General features: G+C 39.2%; 1 protein-coding gene across 1 annotated transcript in view; it reads left to right on the top strand.

Annotated features, from left to right (window-relative positions):
• Positions 1-404: 404 nt before the first annotated feature.
• LOC140473453 (semaphorin-6D-like) overlaps positions 405-16,747 on the top strand; it is a gene marked incomplete at its 3' end in the record, with an annotated part of 93,157 nt that continues 76,814 nt past the window's right edge. The window contains exon 1 of the mRNA XM_072567606.1: positions 405-840. Coding sequence (XP_072423707.1) covers positions 426-840 — 415 coding nt within the window. The remainder of the gene's footprint in view (positions 841-16,747) is intronic.

Here is a 16,747-nt window from a genome sequence, read left to right as displayed (position 1 = left end):
AGGGGGTGACAGAGATAGGGAGGGGGTTTGGGGGGTGGACGGGGTGACAGAGAAAGGGAGGGGGTGTAGGGGCTGGAGGGGGTGACAGAGATAGGGAGGGGGTGTAGGGGGCTGGAGGGGGTGACAGAGATAGGGAGGGGGTGTAGGGGGCTGGAGGGGGTGACAGAGATAGGGAGGGGGTGTAGGGGGCTGGAGGGGGTGACAGAGATAGGGAGGGGGTGAAGGGGCTGGAGGGGGTGACAGAGATAGGGAGGGGGTGTAGGGGGCTGGAGAGGGTGACAGAGGTAGGGAGGGGGTGTAGGGGGCTAGAGAGGGTGACAGAGATAGGGAGGGAGTGACAGAGATAGGGAGGGGGTGACGGAGATAGGGAGGGGGTGTAGGGGTGAAGGAGATAGGGAGGGTGTGTAGGGATCAGAGTTCACTCAATGGCCTCATGCCCTTTCTCTCCCTTTCTCCCCCCTCTCTCACTCTCTCTCTGTCTCTCCCTCTCTCTGTCTCTATCTGTTACTCTCTGTCTCTCTGTCTCTCTCTCCCCCCCTTCTCTCTCTCTCTCACTGTCTCTCGCCCCCCCTCTCCCTCTCTCGCTCCCACTCTCTGTCTCTCCCTCTCTCTCTCTGTCTCTCTCTTTCCCCTCTCTCTCTGTCACTCTCTCTATCTCTCTCTGTCTTCGTCTCTCTATCTCCCCCCCACCACTCTCTCTCTCTCCCTCTCTCTGTCCAGATGGAAACCTGTACTCAGCGACGATGGCGGATTTCTTGGCCAGCGATGCCGTGATCTACCGCAGCCTTGGGCCTGCTCCCGGTCTCCGTACCGTCAAATACGACTCCAAGTGGCTGAAAGGTAACATGGAGAGGTTTTACCCTCTGTCTGCAACTCCCCTGGGTTGGGGTGGTGAACCAGAGACCCCTCACCATGATCAGCTCGATAACAACCACAGGACAGGGTGGCACAGGCCCTTCGGCCCACCAAGCCTGTGCTAATACATAAGCCCTTTCAAAGCTGAAACCCTTTTACCTCTAAGGTGCCCATATCCCTCTATGCCCTGCCTGTATAATGTGTCTAGGTAAAAATGTTTCCAACACCTCTGGCAACACATTCCAGGCACTTGGCTCAATAAAACTTGCCTCCTACATCTCCTTACCTCCTTTTGCCCTCAACCTATGTCCCTGGCCATTGCCTTTTCTACCCTGGGAAAAACAGTCACAGAAGTGTATAATACGGAAGCAGGCCCTTCGGCCTAACTCATCCATGATGACCCGATGTCTTAACCAAATCTATTCCCGTTTGCTAGTACTTGGCCCATATCGCTCCAAACCCTTCCTATTCATGTCCCCATCCAGATGCCTTTTAAATGCTGTCATTGTACCAGCCTCCACCACTTCCTCTGGCAGCTCATTCCATACACGTACCACCCTCTGTGTGAAAAAGTTGCCCCTCAGGTCCCTTTCCCCTCTCCCCCTAAACCTATGTCCCTCTAGTTCTGGACTCCCCCACCCCAGGGAAAAGACCTTGTCTATTTACCCTATCCATGCCCCCTCCTGATTTTATAAACCTCTATAAGGTCCCCCCCTCAGCCTCCGATGCTCCAGGGAAAACAGCCCCAGACTATTCAGCCTCTCCCTGTAGCTCAAACCCTCCAACATCCTTGTAAATCTTTTCTGAACCCTTTCAAGTTTCACAACATCTTTCCGATAGAAAGGAGACCAGAATTGCGCACAGTTTTCCAACAGTGGCCTAACCAATGTCCTGTACAGCTACAATGTGACCTCTCGGCTCCGATACACTGACCTATAAAACATCTTTGTCACCTTTTCAAAAAACCTCAGCCGTGTTCCCGAGACATGACTTTCCCAACTCACCAATAAGTCCATGTGGTGAGTAAACCCGTAAAATTCTTCTCCGAACATTCCACTACCACTGGCACAGGGGGCTCACTGGCTGGACATTTCCCAGATTATCCCTGATGTCCTTCTTAACCAAAGAAGCAAGGTTGTCTTCAGTTCTGGAGTTAATATTGTGTTCAGTTCAGGAGTTAATATTGTGTTCGGTTCTGGCATTAATATTGTGTTCAGTTCTGGTGTTAATATTGTGTTTGGTTCTGGCGTTAATATTGTGTTTAGTTCTGGCATTAATATTGTGTTCAGTTCTGGCGTTAATATTGTGTTCGGTTCTGGCATTAATATTGTGTTCGGTTCTGGTGTTAATATTGTGTTTGGTTCTGGCGTTAATATTGTGTTCGGTTCTGGTGTTAATATTGTGTTTGGTTCTGGCGTTAACATTGTGTTCGGTTCTGGGGTTAATATTGTGTTCGGTTCCGGGGTTAATATTGTGTTTGGTTCTGGCGTTAATATTGTGTTCGGTTCTGGGGTTAATATTGTGTTCGGTTCTGGGGTTAATATTGTGTTCGGTTCTGGGGTTAATATTGTGTTCGGTTCTGGTGTTAATGTTGTGTTTGGTTCTGGCGTTAATATTGTGTTCGGTTCTGGTGTTAATATTGTGTTTGGTTCTGGCGTTAATATTGTGTTCGGTTCTGGGGGTAATATTGTGTTCGGTTCTGGGGTTAATATTGTGTTCGGTTCTGGGGTTAATATTGTGTTCGGTTCTGGGGTTAATGTTGTGTTCGGTTCTGGGGTTAATATTGTGTTCGGTTCTGGGGTTAATATTGTGTTCGGTTCTAGGGTTAATGTTGTGTTCAATTCTGGGGTTAATAATGTGTTCGGTTCTGGCATAAATATTGTGTTCAGTTCTGGCGTTAACATTGTGTTCGGTTCTGGGGTTAATATTGTGTTCGGTTCTAGGGTTAATATTGTGTTCAATTCTGGGGTTAATATTGTGTTTGGTTCTGGCGTTAATATTGTGTTCGGTTCTGGTGTTAATATTGTGTTTGGTTCTGGCGTTAATATTGTGTTCGGTTCTGGGGTTAATATTGTGTTCGGTTCTGGGGTTAATATTGTGTTCGGTTCTGGGGTTAATATTGTGTTCGGTTCTGGGGTTAATATTGTGTTCGGTTCTGGGGTTAATATTGTGTTCGGTTCTAGGGTTAATATTGTGTTCAATTCTGGGGTTAATAATGTGTTCGGTTCTGGCATTAATATTGTGTTCGGTTCTGGCATTAATATTGTGTTCAGTTCTGGCGTTAATATTGTGTTCGTTTCTGGGGTTAATATTGTGTTCAGTTCTGGGGTTAATAATGCGTTTGGTTCTGGCATTAATATTGTGTTCAGTCTGGCGTTAATATTGTGTTCGGTTCTGGGGTTAATATTGTGTTCGATTCTGGCATTAATATTGTGTTCGGTTCTGGGGTTAATATTGTGTTCAGTTCTGGCATTAATATTGTGTTCAGTTCTGGCGTTAATATTGTGCTCGGTTCTGGCATTAATATTGTGTTCGGTTCTGGGGTAAATATTGTGTTCGGTTCTGGCATTAATATTGTGTTCGGTTCTGGTGTTAATATTGTGTTCAGTTCTGGTGTTAATATTGTGTTCAGTTCTGGTGTTAATATTGTGTTTGGTTCTGGCGTTAATATTGTGCTCAGTTCTGGCGTTAATATTGTGTTCGGTTCTGGCATTAATATTGTGTTCAGTTCTGGTGTTAATATTGTGTTCGGTTCTGGTGTTAATATTGTGTTCGGTTCTGGCATTAATATTGTGTTCAGTTCTGGTGTTAATATTGTGTTTGGTTCTGGGGTTAATATTGTCTTCAGTTCTGGGGTTAATAATGTGTTTGGTTCTGGCATTGATATTGTGTTCAGTCTGGCGTTAATATTGTGTTCTGTTCTGGCGTAAATATTGTGTTCAGTTCTGGGGTTAATATTGTGTTCGGTTCTGGGGTTAATATTGTCTTCAGTTCTGGGGTTAATAATGTGTTTGGTTCTGGCATTGATATTGTGTTCAGTCTGGCGTTAATATTGTGTTCTGTTCTGGCGTAAATATTGTGTTCAGTTCTGGGGTTAATATTGTGTTCAGTCTGGCGTTAATATTGTGTTCTGTTCTGGCGTAAATATTGTGTTCAGTTCTGGGGTTAATATTGTGTTCTGTTCTGGGGTTAATATTGTGTTCAGTTCTGGCATTAATATTGTGTTCTGTTCTGGGGTTAAGATTGTATTCCATTCTGGCATTAATATTGTGATCAGTTCTGGTGTTAATATTGTGCTCAGTTCTGGCGTTAGTATTGTATTCTGTTCTGGCATTAATATTGTGTTCAGTTCTGGTGTTAATATTGTGTTCGGTTCTGGTGTTAATATTGTGTTTGGTTCTGGCGTTAATATTGTGTTCGGTTCTGGTGTTAATATTGTGTTCGGTTCTGGGGTTAATATTGTGTTCGGTTCTGGGGTTAATATTGTGTTCGGTTCTGGGGTTAATATTGTGTTCGGTTCTGGGGTTAATATTGTGTTCGGTTCTGGGGTTAATATTGTGTTCGGTTCTAGGGTTAATATTGTGTTCAATTCTGGGGTTAATAATGTGTTCGGTTCTGGCATTAATATTGTGTTCGGTTCTGGCATTAATATTGTGTTCAGTTCTGGCGTTAATATTGTGTTCGTTTCTGGGGTTAATATTGTGTTCAGTTCTGGGGTTAATAATGCGTTTGGTTCTGGCATTAATATTGTGTTCAGTCTGGCGTTAATATTGTGTTCGGTTCTGGGGTTAATATTGTGTTCGATTCTGGCATTAATATTGTGTTCGGTTCTGGGGTTAATATTGTGTTCAGTTCTGGCATTAATATTGTGTTCAGTTCTGGCGTTAATATTGTGCTCGGTTCTGGCATTAATATTGTGTTCGGTTCTGGGGTAAATATTGTGTTCGGTTCTGGCATTAATATTGTGTTCGGTTCTGGTGTTAATATTGTGTTCAGTTCTGGTGTTAATATTGTGTTCAGTTCTGGTGTTAATATTGTGTTTGGTTCTGGCGTTAATATTGTGCTCAGTTCTGGCGTTAATATTGTGTTCGGTTCTGGCATTAATATTGTGTTCAGTTCTGGTGTTAATATTGTGTTCGGTTCTGGTGTTAATATTGTGTTCGGTTCTGGCATTAATATTGTGTTCAGTTCTGGTGTTAATATTGTGTTTGGTTCTGGGGTTAATATTGTCTTCAGTTCTGGGGTTAATAATGTGTTTGGTTCTGGCATTGATATTGTGTTCAGTCTGGCGTTAATATTGTGTTCTGTTCTGGCGTAAATATTGTGTTCAGTTCTGGGGTTAATATTGTGTTCGGTTCTGGGGTTAATATTGTCTTCAGTTCTGGGGTTAATAATGTGTTTGGTTCTGGCATTGATATTGTGTTCAGTCTGGCGTTAATATTGTGTTCTGTTCTGGCGTAAATATTGTGTTCAGTTCTGGGGTTAATATTGTGTTCAGTCTGGCGTTAATATTGTGTTCTGTTCTGGCGTAAATATTGTGTTCAGTTCTGGGGTTAATATTGTGTTCTGTTCTGGGGTTAATATTGTGTTCTGTTCTGGGGTTAAGATTGTATTCCATTCTGGCATTAATATTGTGATCAGTTCTGGTGTTAATATTGTGCTCAGTTCTGGCGTTAGTATTGTATTCTGTTCTGGCATTAATATTGTCTTCAGTTCTGGGGTTAATATTGTGTTCGGTTCTGGCATTAATATTGTGATCAGTTCTGGTGTTAATATTGTGATCAGTTCTTGCGTTAATATTGTGATCAGTTCTTGCGTTAATATTGTGTTCGGGTCAGGCGTTAATATTGTGATCAATTCTGGCGTTAATATTGTGTTCAGTTCTGGTGTTAATATTGTGCTCAGTTCTGGCATTAATATTGTGATCAGTTCTGGCGTTAATATTGTGTTCAGTTCTGGCGTTAGTATTGTATTCTGTTCTGGCATTAATATTGTCTTCAGTTCTGGGGTTAATATTGTGTTCGGTTCTGGCATTAATATTGTGTTCAGTTCTGGCGTTAATATTGTGATCAGTTCTGGTGTTAATATTGTGATCAGTTCTTGCGTTAATATTGTGATCAGTTCTTGCGTTAATATTGTGTTCGGGTCAGGCGTTAATATTGTGATCAATTCTGGCGTTAATATTGTGTTCAGTTCTGGGGTTAATATTGTGTTCGGTTCTGACGTTAATATTGTGCTCAGTTCTGGTGTTAATATTGTGTTCAGTTCTGGCATTAATATTGTGCTCAGTTCTGGTGTTAATATTGTCTTTGGTTCTGGCATTAATATTGTGTTCGGATCTGGCGTTAATATTGTGCTCAGTTCTGGCGTTAATCTTGTGTTCAGTTCTGGTGTTAATATTGTGTTTGGTTCTGGCGTTAATATTGTGTTCAGTTCTGGCGTTAACATTGTGTTCGGTTCTGGCGTTAACATTGTGTTCGGTTCTAGGGTTAATATTGTGTTCAATTCTGGGGTTAATAATGTGTTCGGTTCTGGCATTAATAATGTGTTCGGTTCTGGCGTTAATATTGTGTTCAGTTCTGGTGTTAATATTGTGTTTGGTTCTGGCGTTAATATTGTGATCAGTTCAGGAGTTAATATTGTGTTCAGTTCTGGTATTAATATTGTGTTCAGTTCTGGTGTTATATTGTGTTCAGTTCTGGCATTAATATTGTGTTCGGTTCTGGCGTTAATATTGTATTCCATTCTGGCATTAATATTGTGATCAGTTCTGGCGTTAATATTGTGTTCGGTTCTGGCGTTAATATTGTGTTCGGTTCTGGGGTTAATATTTTCTTCAGTTCTGGGGTTAATATTGTGTTCGGTTCTGGCATTAATAATTTGTTCAGTTCTGGCGTTAATATTGTGTTCAGTTCTGAGGTTAATATTGTGTTCGGTTCTGTTGTTAATATTGTGATCAGTTCTTGCGTTAATATTGTGATCAGTTCTTGCGTTAATATTGTGTTCGGGTCAGGCGTTAATATTCTGGCGTTAATATTGTGTTCGGTTCTGGCATTAATATTGTGCTCAGTTCTGGTGTTAATATTGTCTTTGGTTCTGGCATTAATATTGAGTTCGGTTCTGGCATTAATATTGTGCTCAGTTCTGGTGTTAATATTGTGTTTGGTTCTGGCGTTAATATTGTGTTTAGTTCTGGCATTAATATTGTGTTCAGTTCTGGTGATGATATTGTGTTCAGTTCTGGCGTTAACATTGTGTTCGGTTCTGGCGTTAACATTGTGTTCGGTTCTGGTGTTAATATTGTGTTCAGTTCTGGTGTTAATATTGTGTTTGGTTCTGGCGTTAATATTGTGATCAGTTCAGGAGTTAATATTGTGTTCAGTTCTGGTATTAATATTGTGTTCAGTTCTGGTGTTAATATTGTGTTCAGTTCTGGCATTAATATTGTGCTCAGTTCTGGTGTTAATATTGTCTTTGGTTCTGGCATTAATATTGTGTTCGGATCTGGCGTTAATATTGTGCTCAGTTCTGGCGTTAATCTTGTGTTCAGTTCTGGTGTTAATATTGTGTTTGGTTCTGGCGTTAATATTGTGTTCAGTTCTGGCGTTAACATTGTGTTCGGTTCTGGCGTTAACATTGTGTTCGGTTCTAGGGTTAATATTGTGTTCAATTCTGGGGTTAATAATGTGTTCGGTTCTGGCATTAATAATGTGTTCGGTTCTGGCGTTAATATTGTGTTCAGTTCTGGTGTTAATATTGTGTTTGGTTCTGGCGTTAATATTGTGATCAGTTCAGGAGTTAATATTGTGTTCAGTTCTGGTATTAATATTGTGTTCAGTTCTGGTGTTAATATTGTGTTCAGTTCTGGCATTAATATTGTGTTCGGTTCTGGCGTTAATATTGTATTCCATTCTGGCATTAATATTGTGATCAGTTCTGGCGTTAATATTGTGTTCGGTTCTGGCGTTAATATTGTGTTCGGTTCTGGGGTTAATATTTTCTTCAGTTCTGGGGTTAATATTGTGTTCGGTTCTGGCATTAATAATTTGTTCAGTTCTGGCGTTAATATTGTGTTCAGTTCTGAGGTTAATATTGTGTTCGGTTCTGTTGTTAATATTGTGATCAGTTCTTGCGTTAATATTGTGATCAGTTCTTGCGTTAATATTGTGTTCGGGTCAGGCGTTAATATTCTGGCGTTAATATTGTGTTCGGTTCTGGCATTAATATTGTGCTCAGTTCTGGTGTTAATATTGTCTTTGGTTCTGGCATTAATATTGAGTTCGGTTCTGGCATTAATATTGTGCTCAGTTCTGGTGTTAATATTGTGTTTGGTTCTGGCGTTAATATTGTGTTTAGTTCTGGCATTAATATTGTGTTCAGTTCTGGTGATGATATTGTGTTCAGTTCTGGCGTTAACATTGTGTTCGGTTCTGGCGTTAACATTGTGTTCGGTTCTGGTGTTAATATTGTGTTTGGTTCTGGCGTTAATATTGTGATCAGTTCAGGAGTTAATATTGTGTTCAGTTCTGGCATTAATATTGTGTTCAGTTCTGGTGTTAATATTGTGTTTGGTTCTGGCGTTAACATTGTGTTCGGTTCTGGGGTTAATATTGTGTTCAGTTCTAGGGTTAATATTGTGTTCAATTCTGGGGTTAATAATGTGTTCGGTTCTGGCATTAATATTGTGTTCAGTTCTGGTGTTAATATTGTGTTCGGTTCTGGCATTAATATTGTGATCAGTTCAGGAGTTAATATTGTGTTCGGTTCTGGCATTAATATTGTGATCAGTTCAGGAGTTAATATTGTGTTTGGTTCTGGCGTTAATATTGTGATCAGTTCAGGAGTTAATATTGTGTTCGGTTCTGGCATTAATATTGTGTTCGGTTCTGGCGTTAATATTGTGCTCAGTTCTGGCATTAATATTGTGTTCAGTTCTGGCGTTAATATTGTGTTCGGTTCTGGCGTTACTATTGTGTTCGGTTCTGGCGTTAATATTGTGTTCAGTTCTGGCATTAATATTGTGTTCAGTTCTGGCGTTAATATTGTGTTCGTTTCTGGGGTTAATATTGTGTTCAGTTCTGGGGTTAATAATGCGTTTGGTTCTGGCATTAATATTGTGTTCAGTCTGGCGTTAATATTGTGTTCGGTTCAGGGGTTAATATTGTGTTCGATTCTGGCATTAATATTGTGTTCAGTTCTGGGGTAAATATTGTGTTCGGTTCTGGCATTAATATTGTGTTCGGTTCTGGGGTTAATATTGTGTTCAGTTCTGGCATTAATATTGTGTTCAGTTCTGGCGTTAATATTGTGTTCGGTTCTGGCATTAATATTGTGTTCGGTTCTGGGGTAAATATTGTGTTCGGTTCTGGCATTAATATTGTGTTCGGTTCTGGGGTTAATATTGTCTTCAGTTCTGGGGTTAATAATGTGTTTGGTTCTGGCATTAATATTGTGTTCAGTTCTGGTGTTAATATTGTGTTTGGTTCTGGCGTTAATATTGTGCTCAGTTCTGGCGTTAATATTGTGTTCGGTTCTGGCATTAATATTGTGTTCAGTTCTGGGGTTAATATTGTGTTCGGTTCTGGGGTTAATATTGTGTTCAGTTCTGGGGTTAATAATGTGTTTGGTTCTGGCATTGATATTGTGTTCAGTCTGGCGTTAATATTGTGTTCTGTTCTGGCGTAAATATTGTGTTCAGTTCTGGGGTTAATATTGTGTTCAGTCTGGCGTTAATATTGTGTTCTGTTCTGGCGTAAATATTGTGTTCAGTTCTGGGGTTAATATTGTGTTCTGTTCTGGGGTTAATATTGTGTTCAGTTCTGGCATTAATATTGTGTTCTGTTCTGGGGTTAAGATTGTATTCCATTCTGGCATTAATATTGTGATCAGTTCTGGTGTTAATATTGTGCTCAGTTCTGGCGTTAGTATTGTATTCTGTTCTGGCATTAATATTGTCTTCAGTTCTGGGGTTAATATTGTGTTCGGTTCTGGCATTAATATTGTGATCAGTTCTGGTGTTAATATTGTGATCAGTTCTTGCGTTAATATTGTGATCAGTTCTTGCGTTAATATTGTGTTCGGGTCAGGCGTTAATATTGTGATCAATTCTGGCGTTAATATTGTGTTCAGTTCTGGTGTTAATATTGTGCTCAGTTCTGGCATTAATATTGTGATCAGTTCTGGCGTTAATATTGTGTTCAGTTCTGGCGTTAGTATTGTATTCTGTTCTGGCATTAATATTGTCTTCAGTTCTGGGGTTAATATTGTGTTCGGTTCTGGCATTAATATTGTGTTCAGTTCTGGCGTTAATATTGTGATCAGTTCTGGTGTTAATATTGTGATCAGTTCTTGCGTTAATATTGTGATCAGTTCTTGCGTTAATATTGTGTTCGGGTCAGGCGTTAATATTGTGATCAATTCTGGCGTTAATATTGTGTTCAGTTCTGGGGTTAATATTGTGTTCGGTTCTGACGTTAATATTGTGCTCAGTTCTGGTGTTAATATTGTGTTCAGTTCTGGCATTAATATTGTGCTCAGTTCTGGTGTTAATATTGTCTTTGGTTCTGGCATTAATGTTGTGTTCGGATCTGGCGTTAATATTGTGCTCAGTTCTGGCGTTAATCTTGTGTTCAGTTCTGGTGTTAATATTGTGTTTGGTTCTGGCGTTAATATTGTGTTCAGTTCTGGCGTTAACATTGTGTTCGGTTCTGGCGTTAACATTGTGTTCGGTTCTAGGGTTAATATTGTGTTCAATTCTGGGGTTAATAATGTGTTCGGTTCTGGCATTAATAATGTGTTCGGTTCTGGCGTTAATATTGTGTTCAGTTCTGGTGTTAATATTGTGTTTGGTTCTGGCGTTAATATTGTGATCAGTTCAGGAGTTAATATTGTGTTCAGTTCTGGTATTAATATTGTGTTCAGTTCTGGTGTTAATATTGTGTTCAGTTCTGGCATTAATATTGTGTTCGGTTCTGGCGTTAATATTGTATTCCATTCTGGCATTAATATTGTGATCAGTTCTGGCGTTAATATTGTGTTCGGTTCTGGCGTTAATATTGTATTCCTTTCTGGTGTTAATGTTGTGTTCAGTTCTGGCATTAATATTGTGTTCGGCTCTGGCATTAATATTGTGATCAGTTCTGGCGTTAATATTGTGTTCAGTTCTGGCGTTAATATTGTGTTCTGTTCTGGCGTTAAATTTTGTTCGGTTCTGGTTTTAATATTGTGTTCGGTTCTGGCATTAATATTGCGTTCGGTTCTGGGGTTAATATTGTGTTCAGTTCTGGGGTTAATATTTTCTTCAGTTCTGGGGTTAATATTGTGTTCGGTTCTGGCATTAATAATTTGTTCAGTTCTGGCGTTAATATTGTGTTCAGTTCTGGGGTTAATATTGTGTTCGGTTCTGGCGTTAATATTGTGATCAGTTCTTGCGTTAATATTGTGGTCAGTTCTTGCGTTAATATTGTGTTTGGATCAGGCGTTAATATTCTGGCGTTAATATTGTGTTCGGTTCTGGCATTAATATTGTGCTCAGTTCTGGTGTTAATATTGTCTTTGGTTCTGGCATTAATATTGAGTTCGGTTCTGGCGTTCATATTGTGTTCGGATCTGGCGTTAATATTGTGCTCAGATCTGGTGTTAATATTGTGTTTGGTTCTGGCGTTAATATTGTGTTCAGTTCTGGCGTTAACATTGTGTTCGGTTCTGGCGTTAACATTGTGTTCGGTTCTGGGGTTAATATTGTGTTCGGTTCTAGGGTTAATATTGTGTTCAATTCTGGGGTTAATAATGTGTTCGGTTCTGGCATTAATATTGTGTTCAGTTCTGGTGTTAATATTGTGTTCGGTTCTGGCATTAATATTGTGATCAGTTCAGGAGTTAATATTGTGTTTGGTTCTGGCGTTAATATTGTGATCAGTTCAGGAGTTAATATTGTGTTCGGTTCTGGCATTAATATTGTGTTCGGTTCTGGCGTTAATATTGTGCTCAGTTCTGGCATTAATATTGTGTTCAGTTCTGGCGTTAATATTGTGTTCGGTTCTGGCGTTACTATTGTGTTCGGTTCTGGGGTTAATATTGTCTTCAGTTCTGGGGTTAATAATGTGTTCGGTTCTGGGGTTAATATTGTGTTCAGTTCTGGGGTTAATAATGCGGTTGGTTCTGGCATTAATATTGTGTTCAGTCTGGCGTTAATATTGTGTTCGGTTCTGGGGTTAATATTGTGTTCGGTTCTGGCATTAATATTGTGTTCGGTTCTGGGGTTAATATTGTCTTCAGTTCTGGGGTTAATAATGTGTTTGGTTCTGGCATTAATATTGTGTTCAGTTCTGGTGTTAATATTGTGTTTGGTTCTGGCGTTAATATTGTGATCAGTTCAGGAGTTAATATTGTGTTCGGTTCTGGCATTAATATTGTGTTTGGTTCTGGTGTTAATATTGTGCTCAGTTCTGGCGTTAATATTGTGATCAGTTCAGGAGTTAATATTGTGTTCGGTTCTGGCATTAATATTGTGTTCAGTTCTGGTGTTAATATTGTGCTCAGTTCTGGCGTTAATATTGTGCTCAGTTCTGGCGTTAGTATTGTGTTCGGTTCTGGCATTAATATTGTGTTCAGTTCTGGCGTTAATATTGTGTTCAGTTCTGGCATTAATATTGTGTTTGGTTCTGGCGTTAATATTGTGCTCAGTTCTGGCGTTAATATTGTGTTCGGTTCTGGCATTAATATTGTGTTCAGTTCTGGTGTAAATATTGTGTTCAGTTCTGGGGTTAATATTGTGTTCTGTTCTGGCGTAAATATTGTGTTCAGTTCTGGCGTTAATATTGTGTTCACTTCAGGCGTAAATATTGTGTTCAGTTCTGGGGTTAATATTGTGTTCGGTTCTGGTGTTAATATTGTGCTCAGTTCTGGCGTGAATATTGTGTTCAGTTCTGGCATTAGTATTGTATTCTGTTCTGGCATTAATATTGTCTTCAGTTCTGGGGTTAATATTGTGTTCGGTTCTGGCATTAATATTGTGTTCAGCTCTGGCGTTAATATTGTGCTCAGTTCTGGTGTTAATATTGTGATCAGTTCGTGCGTTAATATTGTGATCAGTTCTTGCGTTAATATTGTGTTCGGGTCAGGCGTTAATACTGTGATCAATTCTGGCATTAATATTGTGTTCAGTTCTGGGGTTAATATTGTGTTCGGTTCTGACGTTAATATTGTGCTCAGTTCTGGTGTTAATATTGTGTTTGGTTCTGGCATTAATAATGTGTTCGGTTCTGGCGTTAATATTGTGTTCAGTTCTGGGGTTAATATTGTGTTCAGTTCTGGTGTTAATATTGTGTTCAGTTCTGGTGTTAATATTGTATTCAGTTCTGGCGTTAATATTGTGTTCGGTTCTGGCGTTAACATTGTGTTCGGTTCTGGGGTTAATATTGTGTTCGGTTCTAGGGTTAATATTGTGTTCAATTCTGGGGTTAATAATGTGTTCGGTTCTGGCATTAATATTGTGTTCAGTTCTGGTGTTAATATTGTGTTTGGTTCTGACGTTAATATTGTGCTCAGTTCTGGTGTTAATATTGTGTTTGGTTCTGGCATTAATAATGTGTTCGGTTCTGGCGTTAATATTGTGTTCAGTTTTGGGGTTAATATTGTGTTCAGTTCTGGTGTTAATATTGTGTTCAGTTCTGGTGTTAATATTGTATTCAGTTCTGGCGTTAATATTGTGTTCGGTTCTGGCGTTAATATTGTGTTCAGTTCTGGTGTTAATATTGTGTTCAGTTCTGGCGTTAATATTGTGTTCGGTTCTGAGGTTAATAATGTGTTTGGTTCTGGGGTTAATAATGTCTTCGGTTCTAGGGTTAATATTGTGTTCAGTTCTGGCATTAATATTGTGTTCGGTTCTGGCGTTAATAATGTGTTCAGTTCTGGCATTAATATTGTGCTCAGTTCTGGTGTTAATATTGTCTTTGGTTCTGGCATTAATATTGTGTTCGGATCTGGCGTTAATATTGTGCTCAGTTCTGGCGTTAATATTGTGTTCAGTTCTGGCATTAATATTGTGTTCGGTTCTGGCGTTAATATTGTGTTCAGTTCTGGGGTTAATATTGTGTTCAATTCTGGCGTTAACATTGTGTTCGGTTCTAGGGTTAATATTGTGTTCAATTCTGGGGTTAATAGTGTGTTCGGTTCTGGCATTAATAATGTGTTCGGTTCTGGCATTAATATTGTGTTCAGTTCTGGTGTTAATATTGTGTTTGGTTCTGGCGTTAATATTGTGATCAGTTCAGGAGTTAATATTGTGTTCGGTTCTGGTATTAATATTGTGTTCAGTTCTGGCGTTAATATTGTGTTCAGTTCTGGCGTTAGTATTGTATTCTGTTCTGGGGTTAATATTGTGTTCAGTTCTGGCATTAATATTGTCTTCAGTTCTGGGGTTAATATTGTGTTCGGTTTTGGCATTAATATTGTGTTCAGTTCTGGCGTTAATATTGTGATCAGTTCTGGTGTTAATATTGTGATCAGTTCTTGCGTTAATATTGCGTTGAGTTCTGGGGTTAATATTGTGTTCGGTTCTGACGTTAATATTGTGCTCAGTTCTGGTGTTAATATTGTGTTTGGTTCTGGCATTAATAATGTGTTCGGTTCTGGCGTTAATATTGTGTTCAGTTCTGGGGTTAATATTGTGTTCAGTTCTGGTGTTAATATTGTGTTCAGTTGTGGTGTTAATATTGTGTTCAGTTCTGGTGTTAATATTGTATTCAGTTCTGGCGTTAATATTGTGTTCGGTTCTGGTGTTAATATTGTGTTCAGTTCTGGCGTTAATATTGTGTTCGGTTCTGGGGTTAATAATGTGTTTGGTTCTGGGGTTAATATTGTGTTCAGTTCTGGCATTAATATTGTGTTCGGTTCTGACGTTAATATTGTGATCAGTTCTGGCATTAATATTGTGTTCGGTTCTGGCGTTAATATTGTGTTCAGTTCTGGCATTAATATTGTGCTCAGTTCTGGTGTTAATATTGTCTTTGGTTCTGGCATTAATATTGTGTTCGGATCTGGCGTTAATATTGTGCTCAGTTCTGGCGTTAATCTTGTGTTCAGTTCTGGTGTTAATATTGTGTTCGGTTCTGGCATTAATATTGTGTTCGGTTCTGGCGTTAATGTTGTGTTCAGTTCTGGGGTTAATATTGTGTTCAGTTCTGGCGTTAATCTTGTGTTCAGTTCTGGTGTTAATATTGTGTTCAATTCTGGGGTTAATAATGTGTTCGGTTCTGGCGTTAATATTGTGTTCGGTTCTGGCGTTAACATTGTGTTCGGTTCGAGGGTTAATATTGTGTTCAATTCTGGGGTTAATAGTGTGTTCGGTTCTGGCATTAATAATGTGTTCAGTTCTGGTGTTAATATTGTGTTCGGTTCTGGTATTAATATTGTGTTCAGTTCTGGCATTAATATTGTGTTCGGTTCTGGCGTTAATATTGTGTTCAGTTCTGGCATTAATATTGTGTTCGGTTCTGGCGTTAATATTGTATTCCATTCTGGCATGAATATTGTGATCAGTTCTGGCGTTAATATTGTGTTCGGTTCTGGCGTTAATATCGTATTCCGTTCTGGTGTTAATGTTGTGTTCAGTTCTGGTGTTAATATTGTGTTCGGCTCTGGCATTAATATTGTGATCAGTTCTGGCGTTAATATTGTGTTCAGTTCTGGCGTTAATATTGTGTTCAGTTCTGGCGTTAATATTGTGTTCTGTTCTGGCGTTAATATTGTGTTCGGTTCTGGTTTTAATATTGTGTTCAGTTCTGGGGTTAATATTGCGTTCTGTTCTGGCGTTAATATTGTGTTCAGTTCTGGTGTTAATATTGTGTTCAGTTCTGGCGTTAATATTGTGTTCGGTTCTGGCATTAATATTGTGTTCTGTTCTGGCATTAATATTGTGTTCAGTTCTGGCATTAATATTGTGTTCGGTTCTGACGTTAATATTGTGTTCGGTTCTGGGGTTAATATTGTGTTCGGTTCTGGGGTTAATAATGTGTTTGGTTCTGGTGTTAATATTGTGTTCAGTTCTGGCATTAATTTTGTGTTCGGTTCTGGCATTAATATTGTGTTCAGTTCTGGCATTAATATTGTGTTCGGTTCTGACGTTAATATTGTGTTCAGTTCTGGTGTTAATATTGCATTCAGTTCTGGCATTAATATTGTCTTCAGTTCTGGGGTTAATAATGTGTTCGGTTCTGGCGTTAATATTGTGTTCGGTTCTGGGTTTAATATTGTGTTCGGTTCTGGCATTAATTTTGTGCTCAGTTCTGGCGTTAATATTGTATTCCATTCTGGCATTAATATTGTGATCAGTTCTGACGTTAATATTGTGTTCGGTTCTGGCATTAATATTGTATTCCTTTCTGGTGTTAATGTTGTGTTCAGTTCTGGCATTAATATTGTGTTCGGCTCTGGCATTAATATTGTGATCAGTTCTGGCATTAATATTGTGTTCAGTTCTGGCGTTAATATTGTGTTCTGTTCTGGCGTTAATATTGTGTTCAGTTCTGGCGTTAATATTGTGTTCGGTTCTGGCATTAATTTTGTGCTCAGTTCTGGCGTTAATATTGTATTCCATTCTGGCATTAATATTGTGATCAGTTCTGGCGTTAATATTGTGTTCGGTTCTGGCATTAATATTGTATTCCTTTCTGGTGTTAATGTTGTGTTCAGTTCTGGCATTAATATTGTGTTCGGCTCTGGCATTAATATTGTGATCAGTTCTGGCATTAATATTGTGTTCAGTTCTGGTGTTAATATTGTGTTCTGTTCTGGCGTTAATATTGTGTTCGGTTCTGGTTTTAATATTGTGTTCGGTTCTGGCATTAATATTGCGTTCGGTTCTGGCATTAATATTGTGTTCGGCTCTGGC

The sequence above is a fragment of the Chiloscyllium punctatum genome, unplaced genomic scaffold, assembly GCF_047496795.1.
Source record: "Chiloscyllium punctatum isolate Juve2018m unplaced genomic scaffold, sChiPun1.3 scaffold_609, whole genome shotgun sequence".
Taxonomy (NCBI): Eukaryota; Metazoa; Chordata; class Chondrichthyes; order Orectolobiformes; family Hemiscylliidae; genus Chiloscyllium; species Chiloscyllium punctatum.
This window is presented reverse-complemented; position numbering and strand designations above follow the sequence as displayed.